This window comes from Rhipicephalus microplus, chromosome 7 (assembly GCF_043290135.1).
Source record: "Rhipicephalus microplus isolate Deutch F79 chromosome 7, USDA_Rmic, whole genome shotgun sequence".
Taxonomy (NCBI): domain Eukaryota; kingdom Metazoa; phylum Arthropoda; class Arachnida; order Ixodida; family Ixodidae; genus Rhipicephalus; species Rhipicephalus microplus.
Window position 1 is genome coordinate 141,772,919 of NC_134706.1, and position 21,337 is coordinate 141,794,255.

General features: G+C 46.0%; 1 protein-coding gene across 2 annotated transcripts in view; it reads left to right on the forward strand.

The window, feature by feature from the left end:
- Positions 1–18,207, forward strand: part of LOC119179033 (juvenile hormone acid O-methyltransferase-like) — a 32,456-nt gene extending 14,249 nt beyond the window's left edge. The window contains exons 5-6 of one of the 2 annotated variants that reach the window (XM_075868316.1): positions 13,813–13,972; positions 16,681–18,207. In XM_075868316.1, coding sequence (XP_075724431.1) covers positions 13,813–13,972; positions 16,681–16,877 — 357 coding nt within the window. In that variant the 3' untranslated portion in view covers positions 16,878–18,207. The remainder of the gene's footprint in view (positions 1–13,812; positions 13,973–16,680) is intronic. The other variant, XM_075868317.1, reaches the window with a different exon arrangement.
- The last annotated feature ends 3,130 nt before the right edge of the window (positions 18,208–21,337 follow it).

Sequence of the window (21,337 nt, forward strand, 5' to 3'; positions counted from 1 at the left end):
CTGAAAAATGGCAACACTCTCCCACGCGTTCCCGATAAAGATAACGTTGCACATGTTCTGCTCTTCACTCGAGGGCTGCGAATGACATCAAATGTCCCTTCCTTTTTCCTTATTAAGTTTCCTGCTTTGATATATAAAAAGGAGACACATCTAGCCAGTTATTCAGTTTATTTCAAGGCAAATGTTCACAAATCAATCTTTTCCTTGTCTCGCGTTTTCCTTTATCTGGTTCTTGCCTTTATTGCGTTTAGTAAACGAAGAATGTCAGTAAACACGTATAAATCTTGTATACATCTTAATCCTCTTGCTATTTTCACACGGAGAGTGTGGCGAAACTTGAAAACATAAAATAAGAATAAGGTAGGATTGTTTGCCTTAGCGGGATATGGGTAGACCATGAACATGAAAGATACAAAAACAACTGTGTAATTACAGTGATAGTGAAACAAACAGAAAAATCCACGCATATCCACAAGTGAGTTATGACGACTGGGCGAACCTCTGGTTATTGTATCGATGAGTAACCGTGCGTTACCCGAGCGTTGGCCAATATATGTAAATTTAGTGACACAAAGTGTATCTAGAAATGCAAATTCAATTCGCCTTCCAGTCGTTTTTGCCAATTAAAGAAGTACCTAGAAAAATGGCTGAGGTGGAGGATATGCCTCGAAAGTGAACCCATTAACTCGCCATCCAACCAGTAGAAAGGTGGTGTTTTAATAGGGCAATTGTAAGGGCCATCTAGCGCTCGACGAGTGCCGTTGTGTTGCAAGTTTCCTTGACAAGCTTCACCATCTTAGCACATTCTACTTGAGATCAGCTCATAAATACTCTTCTCAATAGTTGACTTTCGGCGGGAACAGTGATCTCTTGCATTTTCATTATTATATGCCTACGTTGAAGTCTCCTTTAAAAGGTTTATTTTTTGCGCCTCATATCTGTCACGCCTATCGAGACACTCCGACACCGTGACGATAACAAAAAAAAAAAAAGAGGCTAGGTGCTATGAAGCCTCAACACTAAAGTTCGTCTAGGAGGAAATGGTAGTGGAACTAGCCAAGGTATGCAGCCGCGAGTACAGAATATTATCACAACCATTACTCAAAAGCAGTGGTTCTCGGCCGGTGATGTGTCAGGGAACCCTTGAGGACGTCGAAGTGATAGCGGAATCGGGAGAAGGGGGGGGGGGGGGGCAGGGGGTGTAGGGAAGGCCGGCTGCGAAACACGTCCGCTACCGTATTAAAAGTAAAAGGAAGACAGAACAGTTGGAGTAAATGCAGCAATATTGCGGCTGATTTGACAGGCTTAATTTTGAATGAGGTGTTAGGACAGAGGTGATCTTGTTGAAAATGTCCTTACAGTTCGTGGCGTTTGACCCGAAATTCGAAAAAGCGTCCAACTCACCTAGAAGATGTTTTTTAAGGAGGCAAAACACCTCGAATCTCGTCTTTTCGGCGTGTATGCCACCGTCATGGTACAGCATAAAAGCGTAATTAGCACCAACATTTCGTCAATTCCAGTACTAGCCCTTTGTCCCCACTATGCACATTTGAAAGTTAAAATTTCAAGATCACTGACAAAATTTAGCAAGACGGTCAAGTTTTTTTATCGAAAATTGAAATAAGTGTAAATTTAAAGGCTCGTTTTCTTTCTTAGACATAACAGTAATGAGAACAGACAATGATGACTGTGAAAATATAAGAAACTTTATGAGAAACAATTGTGATGTAAATGTGAAGAAAGTAAAGTGGACGAAAGGATATCTGGTCACAAGCAGAGACCAAGTTTTCGATCTTCCAATAACGTAACCGCTGTTCTACCACTCAGCTACCGTGGCAGTCATCTCCCGTTCTTTATATAGCGTATATATGGGCATTTAAACGTAGGAGCATCAGTCAGCGCCTCCTGTGGCCATTACAGTGAGTGTAGAGCGGAACACTTTTCTTACATAAAACCATAGCCACAAAGCTGTAATCCTTACGTGAAGTCATTTAATTGAAATACCGCTTCTTGAAACATATCTACAAAGTGATGGTGCTCTTCTCGCCACCGGTCCACTAAAAATGAAGAAAGCAACAGTTAGGCCAATAAAGAGCCTATGATGTTCGAGAAGCTGTAACACCCTTCCCTGTATGCGTAAGGAACTGAAACCGCGAATGTAGGGAAGAAGAAGCAGCGCAAGAACAAGGACAACGTTAGAGTAAGCTCTCCTTCAACGCAGTTTTCCGACGACAATAGTGCGGCTGAAACACTCACTTTGTGCTTTGCCCCTCCAGAGTTTTTTAAATTTTGCTAGTAGCTGTATTTATCAATACACGACTCCCTTCGCCAGTTATATACATAGTAACTAGCACGAGAATTCTCCCATGGGTGATAGTGTCGCAGAAGTCCTAAGATGGCGTCGAGAAACCCCTAGGCTCGGTGTAAACTTGTTTGAGAAATACTGCTTTAAGTAATAGTTAAACACAGGCTGACAGAAGCATGGACGGTGTTTTATACAGCTTCGCTGGACATTCTCGTTGGTAGGGTCGGATGGCGACCTTTTTTTTTTCATATAGGAACTACACAATATACAAAATATTAGTAAGGCTTTCGCTTTCATAATATTTAGTACTATATATACTTTCCATTGGTTAAGGCAAATACCGTGATTACCATCGAAAGAGCGGTTGTCACCGCATATGTCAAGGCAACTTAAGCTCACCTAACGAAAACGTGGCTGATCCTTCATTCTAAGAATTGTATAACACGAAAGTGAAACGTGTTTTCACAGAGTTAGTTCAGCGTTTATTGTGCGTTGTTTCGCCACAAGTTCAAAGGAACGACTGCTACTGCAAAAAACCACGAAGTCACGCGAACAACGACAACCAGGTTTAAACTTGCGCAGAGCACAAGCAGAAAGCACGCACGGAATGAGCGTACACAAGACGTGCGCAGAACAGCAACTGTCATAGCTCGACACTTAAAGCGCACTGTTCAAACATAAATACTCAGCGAATTTACAAGTATGCATAGGACAAGTGCGAGCAAATGACACAATTTTCACTTCGCACGTAATCAGCGTGCTCCTTTCGGAAACACGGCCGTGTCAGCGAGCAAGTGACCTTCGTGCTTTCCTAAATCACCAGTCTGATAAGTGCGAGTGAAGAACAAACAACGCTTCATGGAGGCGCCACTCATGAAACGCTAGAGGTGACGACTTTAAAAGTGTGCGTGCCATTTGATAAAGAAAAATTGGCAGACCCCACATATAGTGGGAATTGATGATATGCGAAGCACGAATGTGGAAGGTGTATATGTCATTTTAAAACGAGCAGAACGCTATGAGGTGGAGGTGAATGATGCCATACATGACTTCCATGTCGTGATTATCATGTTTGGATGTGCCTTTTACCTTGTGGAAGTGCTGACATTCTTTGTAAAGTTGTTTACGCCGCGCGGCATACGTGTTCCGCACAGAAACCGTATTTCGGGGGTGACAACCACCAGGCGATAGATGGCGTTGTGTTCGCGTTGAGTACCACTACCGTTGGTAGAGTAGTAGCGCCGGTGGTGACACCTGGCGGAAGGCAGGCCTTGGTGGCGGGCGAGAGTTGAGCGAGCCCCTTGTGATTCGCTCGCAGAATTTTAAGCTGGACGGTTGTGCCCTCGCGATCTCCGCCGTAAGCGTAGCTCTCGCCGACTGGTTCGCCCTCCGCGGTCTCCTGACGCCGTGCAGCTCGCGCATTGTGGCGCCCCGCCCTTGGACTGCTTCGACCGGATCCCCACTTTCCTATTTCCTTCTTTTTTTTCTCGCTTGGCTGTCTTCTTCTCCGTCTATTTTCATTCTATTCTTTTTATCCCTCCTTCCCCCCGCCCCTATAAGGCACTGCGCCGTGTCGCCTGAAGGCAGACAGAAATTAGGTGCCTTTTTCCTCTTCATTCTAACCACTACCACCACCACCACCCCTTGTGCACGTAGCGGCTGCCGCGAACGGTTGTCTCTCGCGGTGGGTCTGCCGTGAACGGCACCGCGGGCCACCTGCGGTAGGCCCACGTGCTGAGTGAAGCGTTGGCGACGCTGCCTTGGGTGTGTTACTGTGTTATGTTGTTTGTATGGTAGCGTGTTAATTGCAATCGATGTATCAATTTGGCGGGTGATATGGTCCTTCTAAAATTAGTTAAATAAATGTATGCTGTTTGGTATTGTACCGACCATGTCTACTGTGTCCGTTCACTTCAAGAGCGTGTAGGCGGTCGCTCACCACATCCAGACCCCACAACCTTTGTCATTCATTCACGTCACGTGATACCAAATTAAGTATATATGAAGCTAGCGAAATGATCGCGAGCGCGCTATGAGCGTGGTATGTTGCCATGTTCCTACATGACCTGCTTGTCATGATTATCATGTTTGCACCAGTCATAGATTTTGTCATACATTGGCGTCACATAACACCGAATTCGGTGTATGTGGAGCTAGCAAAACGGCCGCGAGCGCATCATGAAACGCCCAAAATACTCCAATGTAGCGTTGACGTGCGCCAACGCTGGGCACAGCTACGCTACGTTAGCAAAACGCGAGCACTCTATAGTCTGACGCCAGGCGCAACCAGCGTCCGTCGGCGCGGCCCGATGGCAACCTGTGCGAGATGCGACATGCTGCATTTCACGCCGATGCGTTATCCAGAAAATGCCGCGTCTTCCTCTTTTCATGACGGAGGAACGCCTGATGCGCTGAAACACGCATGCGTCAAAGCAACGCAGCGCGGCGCGCGCCTGCGATTATATGGCAGAACCGGCGCCTCGCGTCACAATGCCGGCGTGACTCGTCGACATGAACTCCAGTGAGCTCGCGCACCGCGCCACGTCGTAGTGTATTGGCTCCTTGGCTGTGGCTTGTAGTCATGTTCTCACATGACACACATCTCACGATTGTCCTGTTTGCACCAGTTACATGCCTTTGTCATCCATTGACGTCACGTAATACCAATTTTGGTATGTATGAGGCTAGCGAAACGGCCTCGAGCGCATCATGAGTGCGGCATGTATTCATGTTGTTACATAACACGCATGTCATGATTAACATGTTTGTATGTGTCATTTTCAATATGTGTCATTTATCAATGTCGTTCGCTCGTGTCACGTAATACCGAGTTTGGTACAGGTGAAGCTAGCGAAACGGCCGCGAGCACATCATGGGTGTAGCATGTAGTCACGTTGTTACATGACACTCATCTCATAATTATCATATTTGCAGCAGTATCATACCTTCCACATTCATTCACGTCCCGTAATACCAAATTTGATGTAAGTGAAGCTAGCGAAACGGCCGCCAGCGCATCATTAGCGTGGCATGTAGTCATGTTGTTACATGACACGCATATCATGATTTTCTTGTTACGTTCTGTCGCTTGTGCTCATCATACAACCATGTCATACCATACCAGTTTTGCAACTTGCCATGTGAACGAAACCAACGCAAGAGTTGCAGGACCATGAAATGTAAATCATGACACCTATGACATCCATGTAATGATTTTCTTGTTGTGGTTAGTTAAATATATTCTTCATACAGTCATGTTACATCATACCATGTTTGGTATCGATACCAATATCGAAACGTCCAGGAGAGCTAATAGTCGTAGGCGGCTAGATATATAGATAGATAGATAGATAGATAGATAGATAGATAGATAGATAGATAGATAGATAGATAGATAGAGATAGATAGATAGATAGATAGATAGATTCAAAGTCGCCGAAATTTGCTAAGAAATGCTTCGCATTTAAACACTATGGACCATCTGCCAGAAGAAAACACTGACGAGATACGAAGCAGCAGTGGTGCGCACAGCGTTGACCCGGTTAAAGCGGGTGTCGACGTGGGTGCTGGAAGAACGGGTAGAAGCGAAACTCGGTGTAGCGTTTACTCGAGTAAACGTTGGTTTGAAACGTAAAGACAAGGAAGGAGGGACACGTTGAAGAAGCTTGCACTCGGCTTCCTTGGCTCGCGTCTCGTCGGTGTTACCTGCGTGCCGTCTATATTCCCGAACGTGATCGCTAGCATCTCGTCGGTGTTGCTGGTCTTCCACTGTCTACGCTTGCGTTCGGCTTCGCTGGCTCGTGCCTTGTCGGTGTTGACGTAGTCATTCGCGTACGCAATCCTTCTCCAACCTTTTCAACGCTGGCGACAGTCGGGATAGGTACACGCACACTAGCGGGAAGCATTCTGCGATGGCGTGCCACCCGGCGGTGCGATCGTGCGGCAAGCAGCGGTGCGTTGTCCACATTGTCGGCGCCGCGAGATTCTCGAAACGCGCGCCGCTTGCGCACCCGCAGGCTCTCACCTTCTTCTCGCCAACAAATGGAGAGAGGTCGCACGGGTGAGACAGTGGTTACCTGAGGAGTGAGCTTGAGCGTTGCGAGCGGTGGAGGGGGTGAAACGAGGGAGAGCTTACATGCAGCGAGCGCATGGCAGGCGAGGAAGAAAGACGTCACCACGCACTGCTAGGAGGGCTTGAGCTACCTGGCACCGCTCCAACACCTGTCAGGGGAGTGCTGCAGACAAAGGGACAGCGTTGCACATGCTAGTCAAAGAGCTGCTTCGTATCTAAAAAACAGTGGCTAATATTTAATGCCACCTTTTTAAATGTGAATTCATTTCTTAGTCGGGCAATGTCCGGCGGCGTCCACGCGCCAGCAGCTGTTATCTCTTCGCTCTCATTGCCTCTCCTATACACTCCATGCGGGACCTATAGGGGGTGCCTTGAAAGGTGCACGCAGCGCCTCTGGTGGTCTGGCGGGCGTGCAATGTTGGGAGTCGGAGCAGACAGCAGCGCCTGACTGCTTTGATAGCTATGGTGTCACAAGCGCCCGTGGCCGGTGGGTTAGTGCATGCTTCGAGCAGAATTTAAAGATATCGCAGGGGGACAATCTTCCGCGATGTCAACATGAATAAATGGGAAAACCTTCACGAAAGCGGCCACGTTTTTTGCGTTAGTGAGCGCTTTGCTGCCCGTCGCCAGGACTGACGGCTAAACGTACGTGTCAGGTGTGCGTGATGCATGAAGCTTGCTGCATAACTATCGCGGCAAACTGTCATTCTTTCGAACTTGGATTATCACGGTGATTGCCCACTGCCCGCGTACTTGCAAAATGCTCAGAGCGTTTAGAAATATCGATGGGTCCACGGCCACTCGACGTGGAAACTGGCATGCTCGTTTGTTGCGGAGTCGTGCCATGGCTATTTTCAGCCAGCGAGTCTCGCGAAGTGCTTTGCTTGAAATTGTCGTGGCATCATCGTCGCTCATAACGATCATAGTCTATATCTCGCCGCTCGTGCAGCTCATGCTAAAAGCTTGAGGCACGGGCGAGAAAGAGAACGCGAGAAGATTTAGTCCAGAAAGTACGGCGCATGCCGTTCTATCTTTCGCTTCACCTCGGAAAGTGCTGACGACGAAGACACGGTCACTTCGGCCACCATCGCGTATCTGTCATTCACCATAACCACTTGCATTGTTTATGTTGATTCCCGAAACAAACACCGGCATGCACATCCATCGCTACAGCATTCGCAAAGCATAGTTTCTTACCCTGCATAGTTCTGCTAAACTCTACGCCCTGCATGATTTCTTCCTAACATGCAGATTGTTTAGCAGTTAAAGAAAAAAGGCTTTTGAATGAACGAAATCCGAAAAATGGGATTCAATTCATTATTTCCGGCGGTTATTTACTTTGGAGCTATATCACTTATTTTTAGACACAAGAGCGATTGGGATGCCATATTCGATTTGCTACGCGAGATAAAACAAATGAAATTTTAAGGTTATGTAAGTGAAACTTATTCTTCAATGACATTACGCTCTTTTTCGCGAAGTAAGGTAATTAGTTAATTAGGATCATTTATCGTTAATGATTTTGAAATTTATAAAGAAATCATTTATAAAACACGGCACCGCCCATTTCAGGGCCGATCCCCCATGGTGCCTTGCACCAGTTTAATAAGGACCAACCGACCAACGGACGTACTAGCTTGATCCTATCGAGTGCGCCTCTGCTAGGCCCATCAACTCAGGAACTTATGGACCCATCAACTCAGGAAAGCACTAATTGACCTCGCATTGCATTCTTTAAAACTACGAATGGTACGCGGCGAGGTAGTAATTATTAAGGTGTAAAAAACGTCCCATCAGCCTTGGTCTGAAATTAAATTTCTTGCATGCGTTTCTTTTCTCACCAGCTCTATGGCAGCAAGGACATCACGCAAGGTCATTGCACCTTCAGAGCGTGTCTCAGACCAATTCAAGCATGCATCGGCAGAATTCGAGACTGCAGAGAAAACGGGAACTAAACACTTCTAGGGGCGAAGTTCCTTAAGGCGTTTGTCATGCGTCTTTTGTATGTAGTAGCCACCTCTCCTTTTATTCCTTGCATTTTCCGCTGGATGGCGGTACTTGTATATGATTAATATATGATGAAAAGATGCAAGGTGGCGGTACTTATAGTGTTTACTAGATGGGCCGACGGACGCGGCCAGCGGAGGATTCTCGGTTTACCGGTGAAACCCTTCGAAGATTCGCTTCACTCATCATCATTCACTCCGTGGATATGCTGTGATTTTTTTTGCGTCCCACAGCCGTTATCCACTTATTTCGCTGCTCAATAAAGCAGGAACAAGTCGAAAAACTCTGAAACTTTGTTCTTGCGAACACAGCGCGTACCTGTTGGTACAATCGACTACGCAGCAGTTCATGATTCACATAAACTACGTGCTAGCGAATGCTGGGGGAGCGTTTCGTTCTGCTCGGGCTCTCAACGTTTGTTTTCTCCGACGGCGGCGCACCAGTCTCAGTGGGCCACAGCTGTGAGCGTGCACTTACCCTCACCCCTAGCAACCGAAGCAGGTGGTGCGGGCGTAGTAGCGGAGAGTGAGTGGAGAGGAGGAGTGCGCTCGGGTTTGTGAGAGCGCTCGCATCACGGGACCTCTTAAGCCCAAGGAGCTCGCCGGAGCTCTCTCGTGAGTGAAGAAATTGTAGGAGAGGGTAGATTGTGCTTCGCAGCTGGTTCTCTCTCCATTTGGTCTCTCTCCTCCCCACTTCCTCCTCTCCCGTCGGCTCGCTTGTCCGTATATACAGGGTGTCCCACGTAACTTTAGCCAGAGCTAAAAAATATGCCGGGACACGTAATTACGACGCGACCAAATGCATGTTACCGTTTCCTGGAGTTAGTCAGACTATTCTTTTGTGTTGTCAAATATTGTATAATGGGATTTGTTTAAATAACTGACTTTTCAATAAACGAATTGATTGATTGATTGATTTGTGGGGTTTAACGTCCCAAAACCACCATTTGATTATGAGAGACGCCGTAGTGGAGGGCTCCGGAAATTTTGACCACCTGGGGTTCTTTAACGTGCACCCAAATTTTTCAATAAACGAAGTAGATAAAAAATTTCAATGAGAAAGTTGCAGATGGGTTTGCAAAACGTTCGATAGAGAGTTTAGAACTTTATATCTGTTAGGTATTTGTGTTTTGCAGCTGATTACAAACACTTGCGAAATACAAAAAATTCACATGATGAATCCGCTCGCGCGTTAATGCGCACGACGATTTCAGTGCTTCCTAACGTTCCGCGTACGAACTACACGCTTGCCTCACAGTGGTTCCTCACAGCGACAAGCAGTCACAGCGGTTATCGTTTTTGTGGCCGATAGCAAAACGTGTTCATCGTAAAGCCACCACCATCGTAGCAGCCATGTTGAGATAGTACAATGGGACAAATTCTATGGTCGTTCTTCCGCGGAACATTAGGGAGCGCTAGAGTCATTTCTCGCACTGGCGCACGAGCGGATTTGTCACGTAGTATTTTTTTTTGCATTTCGCGGGCATTTGTAATTAGCAGAAAAACGCTAATACCTAACCGACATAATGTCTAAAACTGTCTAATCGGACGTTTTTCTAACCAATCTACAACTTTCTCAGTAAATGTTTTATCTATCTTCGTTTCTTCAACAGTTAGTTAATTAAACTTATCTAATTCAACAATATTTGAGGACACAAAAAAAGTCTAACTCTAGGCAACGGTGAGCAACATGCTTTTGGTCGCAGCGTAATTACGTGTTCCGGCATATATTTAAACTCTGGCTAAGGTTACGTGGGACACCCTTTATAAATGGAGTGAAGCGGGCGCCTCACTCTCAACCGTTCGATGGTTGATGAATGCGTAAATGAATGGTTACGGTACAAATCCTCGTCTCGTCATTAATTTATGTCAATAAAAATTCTACGCCATGTATTCTCGGTGGTAGAAATGCATTCGAATATCTACAGAATTCCCTTCGGGGATGCCGAGGCAATTTTTTTATCTGTCAGTATCTTTTTGCCGCTGGTTACCATTACTTGTGAGGCTTACTGATGAAAGCTTGTGATTACGCTGCAACAGAATGTCAAGAGTGAGAATCGCTATTTTAATGTTTTAAGTTATCCCATGCCCATCCGCAAAATACAGAGAAGAAACGAAAAAAAAAAACGATTGTGCACCAAAAATAATACACAATGACAGAAGTGCGATCATAAAATCTTGACTCCCTGCTATACTGCTGCAATTTTTGTCATTGCTTCCCACAGAGGTGCTTTTATTTAGTACTTCGCACCACCGAATCACGATGGTTGTAAGCTGTGTGCCTAAAGAATGCGGACGTCTTGAAGCCCATGAATAAAAAAATCACAGCATATCAACGGAGTGAACAATGATGAGAGGGGCGAAGCCCCCGCCTGCCCGTCTTCGCGTACGGACGGACGCACGACGCCCCGCAACGGCGGACAGAACGACAGACGGACAGAGGGAAGCATGGGCGGACAGAAGCATGAACGGAAAAACAGACGAACAGACGCACGGACGGACGAACGAAAGCACGGGGGGATGGATGGATGGGTGAACAGACGGACGGACGCTTCACTACACTCATAATCATTCACTTCGTGGATATGCTGTGTAAACCACTAACGCCATATATTTATATTGTTCCCAAGGACATATACACACAATGCTATCTATTGAGCAAGTCATAAACTAGAGAAGTGGGAAAAGATGCGTAAGCGCACCCTTCATGTTAAGAGCTGAAGAATTTTCGTACTTAATCAGCATTTTGATGATCTGATCTGACACGCGTGTTTTATAGCTACCTTTTGTGTGTTTCTTTTTCAATGTTTCACCTTCCAGGTCGTGTGACAGCAGTGACATATATATGTACCTAGCTTTCTTTCGAATAAATTTTATTGGCGAGTGGCAATTTCGTTGTGTACATTTATTTGTTCGTGCACTGTTATTCAGTTAAAAGATCGTACAATAGATAGAGGTGGCCACATACTACTAGTACTACGACTACGGAGGAGGTAACGACCCACGACTTAAGGAGCTTTGCCCTAAAAGTTGCCACCTGCATCTTGCTACGAGGGGAACTCGAGTAAAAGCGTTGCATGGGGGTGGGGTATATGGCGTGAATGTTGTGTAATAGGGCATGGTTTGGTAGTGGTTACTTCTTATTTGATCTGTATTATTCGTATTTATTGAGTGTAAGAGAAGCGTTGCCTTCAACATCAAGTGAAAGCCAAGTAAAGATGCCCTTGAGTGAATACCAAACACGTGATCCAGTGTTTTTATATACGGGGTGGCCAGTGAATGGTTGTGCAGCGCGAGCAGTCGTTTTTTAGATGCGGAGCATCTAATACTCGAGGCTTGTAGTGCGGCGCCGTCCGCAAGCTTCCTCCTCCTTCTTCCACCATCTGTGCATCCCTTCCTCCTCTACACACCGCGCGCGCTTCACTCCTCCACCATCTGTGCACCCTTCCTCCTCTACACACCGCGTGCGCTTCTCCTCTTCACGAACATTGGCTAGCTGTATAATGTAGCGCGCATGCGCCGTCACGCTTCGAGAACATCGGCAGCTGACGCGCGCGCATGCGCCGTCGCGCTTCGAGAACATCGGCAGCTGACGTGCGCGCATGCGCCGTTGCGCTTCTCCCCCTTCTCGAACATTCGACAGCTGACAGTGCATGCGCCGTCGCGCTGTATATATACTCAAGGTCGGCGCTCGCTCGCTCAGTTGCCGCTCGTCGGTTGGTTTGTACGGCGCGTCGACGTCCAAGGTCGCGGTGAAATGAATTCCAACGAATCCACAAACACAATGATCGACGTCCCTTCGACCAGCGCCGCCCTTTCGCATACGTGTGTACGTGTTCACTCATTTAACACCCCCTCCTACAACCACGTTAACCAATTCAGCCATCGACCCAAGTAAGTCGCAATTTAACACCCCATTTCACAACCACGTTAACCAATTTAGCCATCGACCCAAGTAAGTCGCACTTTAACACCCCGTTAACCAATTATATGCTCCGCATCCTCCTCAGTGTTCCCCCGAGGGAAGCTGCGGGCAATTTTTTTTTAGTAGCAGACGCTGCGTGAGTCTGCCTTGCGAAGCGAAAGAGGGGAAGTAGAGCGGCAGTTGCTGTGTCTTCCTGGACCGGCATGAGAGGCGAGCATGCGCAGTGAGGGCGTGGACGGTGCCGGCACCGACGCCGAAGCGCGACATCGTGCGACTAAAGAATGCCCCGCATTTAAAAGTGATCTTACTGCTCATACAATGAGTAGAAAACAGCATGTCTGGTTGCATGTGCAAAAGTGCCATCACAGCATCAACTACTCAAAATAGTAAAGGGAAGAGTGACAAGTGTAGTGCCCAGACATAAAGAGAGAGCGTGCCGAGAAAGAGGAACATACTGTTAGCACACGTGAGGCTTTAGAATCCCCGATCTACTTGATAATCTAGAAAGAAGTGTAGCTCTAATAGTTCAAGGCCTACATCATTACGTCGTGCACAATGGCAAGAACGTTCATAGAAAGGTCTTGCGCTATAACGGTATTCAAGTCTGCCGTTGAAATAAGCAATGCCCGTGAACACGTCTCTTGTACGTAACGTTTCATTGGAGTACATCGTGTGCCCCTTATTTTTCAAAAAAAGAATAAAAAATGTGAGCAGGTGACACTAAGGAAAGGGGCTGTTGCTGCTGCTGTAATTTTGTCGCAACGCGTGTAACGATGAATGTCTGTGTCGACATGAATAGCATTGCATCAATTTTGATGAAGTGACACTCCGTATTGGCGAACCAATCACTTCTCTGAGTGTGGCAACTATTATTGGTATGTAGTAGTATTATCGAGCAATCAGGAACGCACAAATTAACGTAGAGGCCCGGGTACTGCGCGATGTCAGTGCACGGCAAGTAATATCAGATAATCAAAATTGCTAGAGCCCTTCCTTATGGCAATCCACATAATCATATCGGTGTTTAAGGACATAAAACACATGGCTCAATGATTATTACATTAACAGAAAGGTGGAATTCTTAAATTTCTACTTGTGATACCCAGTGAACTATTTACTTACGCGGAGGAAACATGCGGCCACTGTGGAGGATGTTCAGCACAAACTGAGTGGTGGTGCTGCCTGAATCTCCAATGATTAGCTCTAGCATACATGCATACCCAGAAAAATGCATGGAAGAATGGCACCGAGGTAGGTCAGTTGTAAAGAACAACACTCGCAAGGAGGGTGCACATGGTTCCGTATCGCATTTGGTACCAACTAAATTTATAAGAATTTCAGACAAATGCTTTACAACTTCTTCATTTCAATGGACTGAAGTTATTTCGATTGCTCTTTCCTTGCCTCACTGTCAGTTCACTTCAATGAGACATTTAAAACACAGTATAGTGTAGCAAGTACTGCGGTCTGAATTTATTGATTCTTGTTATCTACTTATGAACAGGTCCTGGAAGACATGACACCAGCTACTGCGGCGCTGAATGACGTTGCATCTCTGAGAGAGTACGTAAGAAATCTTCTCGAGTCTACTCGTCTCACGACTTTATCATGCGAAGTTTTCGTTTCTCCGACGCCGCTGCGATGGACTCGGGAAATGTTGACGGGTAATAACTACTTTCCCGTTGAAAGCAAACATCCGTTACTGCGTACAGTACTACGGTAATCGCAACGTTTTTTTCATGCTGAGCTCAGCACGGGTCAAGCACGTGTACAAAACCCACATGCATTTGTTTTAAGGGGGTGGTAAAAGAAAGAAAAAATCACATGATCACCAGGCAGATTTGGAAGCCACACCTCTCTCGTAACCGTGGTACTGTTTTTCGTTGGATAGGGTCGATACAGGGGCAACAGGGCAATGGGGTCATTAAGCGTTGCAATGAATAATAACTTTGTTATATGAAGCACGCGCTGCGCAGTATGTTTTCTACAGGCCAATTTTCTGGTCAAAATCATTTTTACATTGAAGATAAATAATATTCTAACTAATGATACCTGTAATGCGGTTATTTCTGATAGAAAATATTGTTAAATTGCAACGCAGAGGGCACAGGAACTTGCTGACACTGCTGTCTTGCTACAAGAACAGCGGAAGCTGTTGGGAAGACGAGAACTAGTTGTCTCATTTTACCTCTTTGTGTTACTGCGCCAAGTGCCGCCAACATATGAGAGGGTAGTGACACAAAATTGTGGGACTGAGACAGCCCGCAGAATCGTTTCTCGTGAACATGCGTTTGTATTCTTCCAAATCTGAATAGCGTATACAACTTCGAACATAATTTAGACGATCTTTTTTATTTTTGATTCGCATTCTTAAGAGAGACCTCAGGATGACACCAAATCTCTCAGTGTCAACACGACGCTAGAGCTCAGAGATGCCCAGCTAAATCATCACGCCATGGTCGTCATTGCACCTTTGCCGCGCTTGCGCCAGTAGGTTACTCTTTTGTGATTGCTAGCGAGTCCGCGCCTGCTGCGAACGTGTCAAAAGAAAATCTATGCCACCACGTAACGATCTTCACGATGACGGCTAGGGCCTCGCGCTGCACACGGCCCGTGCGAAAGAACGTGAACAGGTAACGCATGTGGTGCGGAAGTGCGTCACCACTGTGGGCCGTTTCGCACGCTAGATAGCGTTAGTTGCACACCGTGGCTTCTTGTTTTAGGAGCATTACCGAACGAAAATTGAGACTTGGAGGTAATAACCACTTTAGATAATTGTCTGTTGGACGCTCCAGCAGACGGTGTGCCAAGCTCCGACTGGTAGGGCTCAGGCAGCAACATACATTAAAACACACACACACGTAGGTTTGTGCCAGTAAGTATTCAATGCAGTGAAGAGAATCAAATCACTTTTTTACTATTTATTGCATGGAGAACCATGCCACCTCGATCATTTAGTGTGCAGGTGTTGTAAGCGGGCAAGAAATTCACAGAAAAGTGTGTTTTGTACTTGAACACGACCTCATGAGCAAGGGCGAACAATGTTTGTCGTCACTTCTGCTATAGGGTGCAGTTATTTTTTTTAATGTCTCGTAGAAACGGGAAGAAATAAAAGTTGCATGTGTTTCAACAGAAGGCTTTATCCCAAACCAGAATGAGTAAGCATTAATAGAGTGTGCAGAATGAGTTTATGTACAGGAGATGCGCCCTTTCAGCCTTGGAGCTTGACTGTCGGTTTAGCGTCATGCGACAATGCGCATTTATATGCTTTCTATTTCGTTTTCTGCACGTTAAAGCGTTTGTATACTCTGTCACAGATGAAAGGTGAAATGAAGTAGTAGCTGAAAAAGTTCTTGAGCGTGATTGTTTGTAGGCAGGTTGCGCTCAAGAAACTTTTCCACAGCGTTTCACTACTGTAAAAAGTGGATCATTTGAACGTATACCTTGCTAACTCCACCCGATGTAATTTCATGCATAACAGTTATTCTCGACAAATCGTTGTGGATTGTAAATAACACTTGGTGCCATGTTAAACTTTGTGTGTGGATAAGGAGGACGAGCAGGACAGGTGCGTTACCTTGATTGATATGTGATGTTTGACGTACCAAAACCACCATATGATTATGAGAGACGCCGCATTGCAGGACTTTGGAAATTTCGACCACCTGGGGTTCTTTAACGTGCACCCGAATCTGAGCACACGGGGCTACGACATTTTCACCTCCATCGAAAATGCAGCCGCCACAGCGGGGATTCAATCCCGCGACCGGAGTGCGTTACTTCAGACAGGCTGGCAAATATTTTGATGCCAAAGCCTGCTGCACACCAAATAAAGTATTGGTATATTTATTGGTGGTCGTAAGCTGGCGCAGTGGGACAGACACGCATCAAATTGCCTTGAAGGGTTGGCCTACCTTTAACCAAGTAACGACGTGATGCGATTTTATAATCTCATGATGTCATATCCCGACGTCACAAATTTGAATATTTGTGACACCATGATGACATCATATGACCTCGTAATTGTCAACGTAGGTCGCGTTAGTTTTCGTGTCCCTTTTTCGCAATTCCTTTTTCCCCTGAGGTCCCCATACTCGATGCATGAGGCACTAACGGTACCATGCATCGAGCGTGGAGCTCAGACACCCTTCCCTACATTTTTCACTGTCCACTAGTTTTGTTAGTATAAAATTATTCCAAGATTTCCCTGGTTTTCGTACTACAAATACGAAAGCTGTTTTAAAAGAGAGAATACAGCATTTTGCCATGCAAGTGGCCTTTATAAATTCAAACTGTATTCTCTTCTTGCTTTTTTTGTCAGTATATATCCATCAAAAAAGCCTCATTTGTTTATTATTGCGTTTTTTTTCAGAATCACTTCTTTCATTCAATCCCATTTACCCGCTGCTAGACGAAAAAGAGAAGGAAGATCTCAAGAAGTTCATAAAAGATTTTGCCAAGGATTTTTCAGTCGACAATTTTAATCGAAACCCCATAAACCGCACATACCTTTTCATTCACGCTTGTAAGTTGGATGGCCGTGAAAGCTGCACAACAGGCATATTATAGTGCATTTTATAGTGCATAACACGTGGCATCGTCATGCAGCTGAGCGGAAGATAGCATTCCGTTGAATTGGCGCATTTAGTTGTACTGGCATGATACAATGACCTTCGGAGTGGTATGATGAGATTTTACAACGGTTATTCATCAAAGAATTTAACAGAAGAGGATAGAGCTAACACATTAACTCTCACAGTCACCCTGCAATTCAAACAAAGTACATGAAGCGAAGTCCACGTACTATATGAGAAAAAATGCTTATCACAAGTTCAGTATCGTAAATATATCTCGAAAATCGTTCAAACGATCACTTTCGCGAGTACCATTGCCTTTGTGCATTGAGTGCAGTCGATATGAGCTAATGAGCTTCGATATGGTGGTTATGCGGCTTTTCTGTACCACAGTTGGACTAGAAAGATGTGTAAGGAATGCCCACGCGTCTTCCCAGCCTGGCTAATTTAGCTGTAAATGCAAATAGGTCTTTGAAGCATCGCAGAAGCGGGACACACTGGTCAGGTGATATGCAGCGCTAATGTTGTGAGCTAATTTTGTGTCCTGTTAAAGCAGTCTTCTGAACAACTGAAGGATGGAGTTAGTCTTGAAATATTTCACGTCCCGAAAGTACACGTTCCGTAATATACAAGTTGCATCATTCTCAACTAGCAGAACATGACAATCAACCGTACGATAAACATCCTTTTCCAACATTTAATGTTCTTAAACGAAGGAGAACAAAGAAAACTTGATTACGATGCGCCATTTGTTAGTTGTATGAAAAATGTGTGGTATACGTAGACATGATGACCGAACGAAATGTGTGCGTTACAAACTTAAGGAAAAGCCTTTCATGTGCATGTGTGAAATTTCGGATGATACCCTGCTTGCAATGTTACACGTTTAAATCAAATAGTACTTATCTTACGTGCATCGTAACACAAACTGGCCACGATAAACATATTTCAATATATGATTCTCAAGATATATGTCAACACAGTGGCCTAGGTTGAGGTATGCAGCAAGTTTATCGGATATCGGACTTTTTGGACTATTGAGCTGACCAAGTGCATGAACTAAAACAAGCGAGTTTTTTTAATTAGGATGCAAAATGTGTTGCTCTGAAGCCATTGTCAATCAGAAAATAAGCGATGGATTAATAAATTGCTTCTGTTTATTTGCATTGCGTACACGAAATGAGCGGAGTAAGTTGTAGGAACCTGTGTTATGTTTGCATAGCGGCAATACAGAATGTATCTATTTGTACAGAATGCACGACATTACCACGTTTCATATTGAATGTTTGTATTGGGTTAGCAATAAAACTTGTGAATAAACTGCATTCTTATGACTGATCAAGTTTTCGCAGTGAAGCCTCATGAAGAAAAAATTGAAGTGAGGCTCATCCAAAATACGTCCTCACTTCTCAGAAATACGTTTGCGCCTGCTGACTCCTTTATTGCGTGAGGCTCATGACACACACACACACATGCACACACGCACGCACGCACGCACACACGCACGCACACACACACACACACACACACACACACACACACACACACACACACACACACACACACACACACACATACACACACACACACACACACACACACACACAGTGGGCGGCCGATTTGAATTATCAGGGGTATGCAAGCGCCTTGAATGCGTGCTTTTTAAACGAAGTATAAAGTAAAAGCTACCTGGTGCAGAAAGCACGATGCAGTGAATGAACTGTACACGCTTGTCGACTTACTATATATTGTTCGGGGGTGGCTGTACACAGCAGCAAAATATTTCACGAAACTGTTGCAAACGTGGGCGGCTATGCCACACCGCAATGAACAAACAGGCGTTGATCAGCTAAAGGCGCGTGCTTGTTCGAAGAACGCTTACTTAAAGGAGGGGTGGGGGAGAAGGAAAAAGAAAGATACGAGGCATGCACAGCGTTCGACGGCGCATCAGGAACTGGTGGCTTGCAGGTTGCTGCAGATACTTCATCTGGCAAATACGGAGGGCTGCTAGAAAAGGTCGACGTACAGGACAACACAACCGGCGTCCCCAAGAAATCATCACCGCGAAAAAAAGGTACTAAAAGAAGATGGTGGCGGGGATGCTCTTAAGGTTAAAGAGCAAATGAACACGCCACATATATTGTCACGTTTCTTAAGACAAACGTGGTTTAGTGGGTTCGTTGAGTCGACTAGTGAAGCAGCAGCTCAGATAGATCGTCTTTGTCTTCTTTCACTCCTGGATCTCACCCAAGCATATCATGTGGCAATAGTCCCGCCTTGGAAAGCATCGACTCGATTCTCGTAAAGAAAAAAAAAATGAAGGCATACACACGCAAATATACAGAACCAAAAGAGGGAGAATGCCAGTACTCGCAGCGCTAATGAGGAAATTTCGCCAATGCTTGCGCCAAGCGCAAAAAGAAAAGGCATAAAAACACGGGAGAACACGAACAGCAGCAGTAGCGCAATGTCACGGCATGTCGCAACACGGGAACCACAAGGGCTACTGTGTGAAGGAGGGCTTCAGCCTAACGACATGCACGGTTTCGGGCCGAAGCTGTCGACGAGAAGACGCTGCGCCGTCCGGAAATACCTCGTAGGTAAGATCTGTGACACGTCTAAGAATCTTGCACGGTCCAAAATAACGGCTTAGGAGTTTTTCGGATAAGCCTGGTCGCCGGACAGGGGTCCATACCCACACTCGGTCCCCAGGGTGGTAGGTGACGTTTCGATGGCGGAGGTTGTAACGTCGTGCGTCTTCATCTTGTTGGCGACTGGTGTTTATGCGAGCTAGCTGACGAGCTTCTTCGGCGTATTGAGTGTATTCCTCAGCGTCTGGAGCGATTTCATTGCTTTGGTCACACGGAAGCATAGCATCGAGCATGGTTCGCACATTGCGTCCGTAAACAAGTCCGAAAGGCGGAAATCGCGTTGTTTCTTGCGTTGCCGTATTGTACGCAAACGTGATGTATGGAAGAATCTCGTCCGAGGTTTTGTGTTGTACGTCAACGTACATTGACAGCATGTCCGCTATGGTCTTGTTAAGCCTCTCTGTCAGTCCATTCGATTGCGGGTGATAAGCCGTCGTTTTTCGATGACTTGTGCAGCTCAATTTAAAAATTTCCTCCAGCATTCGTGCTGTAAATGGCGTCCCTCTGTCTGTAATCACGCATGACGGGGCACCATGCCGTAGGACGATTTGGTGCATGAAGAACTGTGCGACTTCAGAGGATGTACCACGGGGTAACGCTTTTGTTTCAGCATAACGAGTAAGATAATCTGTCACAACTATAATCCATTTGTTCCTAGAGGATGACAAAGAGAAGGGTCCGAGAAGGTCCATTCCCACGAGGTCAAACGCTGTCCGTGGTGGCGCGATCGGCTGGAGCAGGCCCGCGGGTCTCACAGGCGGTGTCTTGCGACGCTGGCACTCACGGCAGCCTTTCACATATCGATGTACACTAGTTGATAGTCGCGGCCAGTAATACTGTTGGCGTATTCTGGCGAGAGTTCGCGAATAGCCCAAATGTCCTGATGCGGGCTCATCGTGGCACGCAAGGAGGATCTCATCACGTATGTCGGTAGGAACAACGAGTAAGAAGGCTTTGTCGCTACCACGGCCATTTTTCTTGTAAAGAATGCCTCTTCTTAGACAAAAAGAGGACAGTTCGCGAGCAACGAGTTGAGGGACCTGAGAGTTCCGGCCATCCAGAGAACCAATAGCTGGGCGTATTTCGTCGTATGCCTGCTGTTTTGACATAAATTCGAAATCGCTGACTGCGCCGAGAAAGGCATCTTCATCCTCGGAGCACCTGACAGTGTGCCCCACAGGTGCTCGAGAAAGCGCGTCGGCATCTTCGTGTTTGCGCCCTGGCCTGTACACAATCATAATATTGAACTCCTGCAAACGCAAACTCCACCGAGCGAGACGGCCGGATGGATCTCTGAGATTGGCCAGCCAGCAGAGGGAGTGGTGATCAGTCACCACTTTGAAGGGCCGACCGTAGAGATAAGGCCGAAATTTGGTCGTGGCCCACACGACTGCGAGGCATTCTTTTTCCGATGTAGAATAGTTGAGCTCGGCTCGAGAAAGAGTGCGACTGGCGTAAGCTATTACATGTTCAACTCCACCTTGTCATTGTACAAGGACAGCACCAAGTCCGACGTTGCTGGCATCTGTATGAATTTCGGTAGCAGCTTCCTCATCAAAATGGGCAAGAACAGGGGCTGTTTGCATTCTCTGCCGTAGCTCTGTGAACGCTGCATCTTGTTTTGCGCTCCAAGTAAAAGGCACGTCATCTCGGGTGAGTCGCGTAAGAGGTTCAGCTTTCTTTGAGAATTTGGCGATAAATCGGCGATAATACGCGCACAAGCCGAGGAAATGACGTACTGTTCTTTTATCTGATGGAACAGGGAAGGCGGCGACAGCAGCAGTTTTGTCTGGATCAGGTCGCA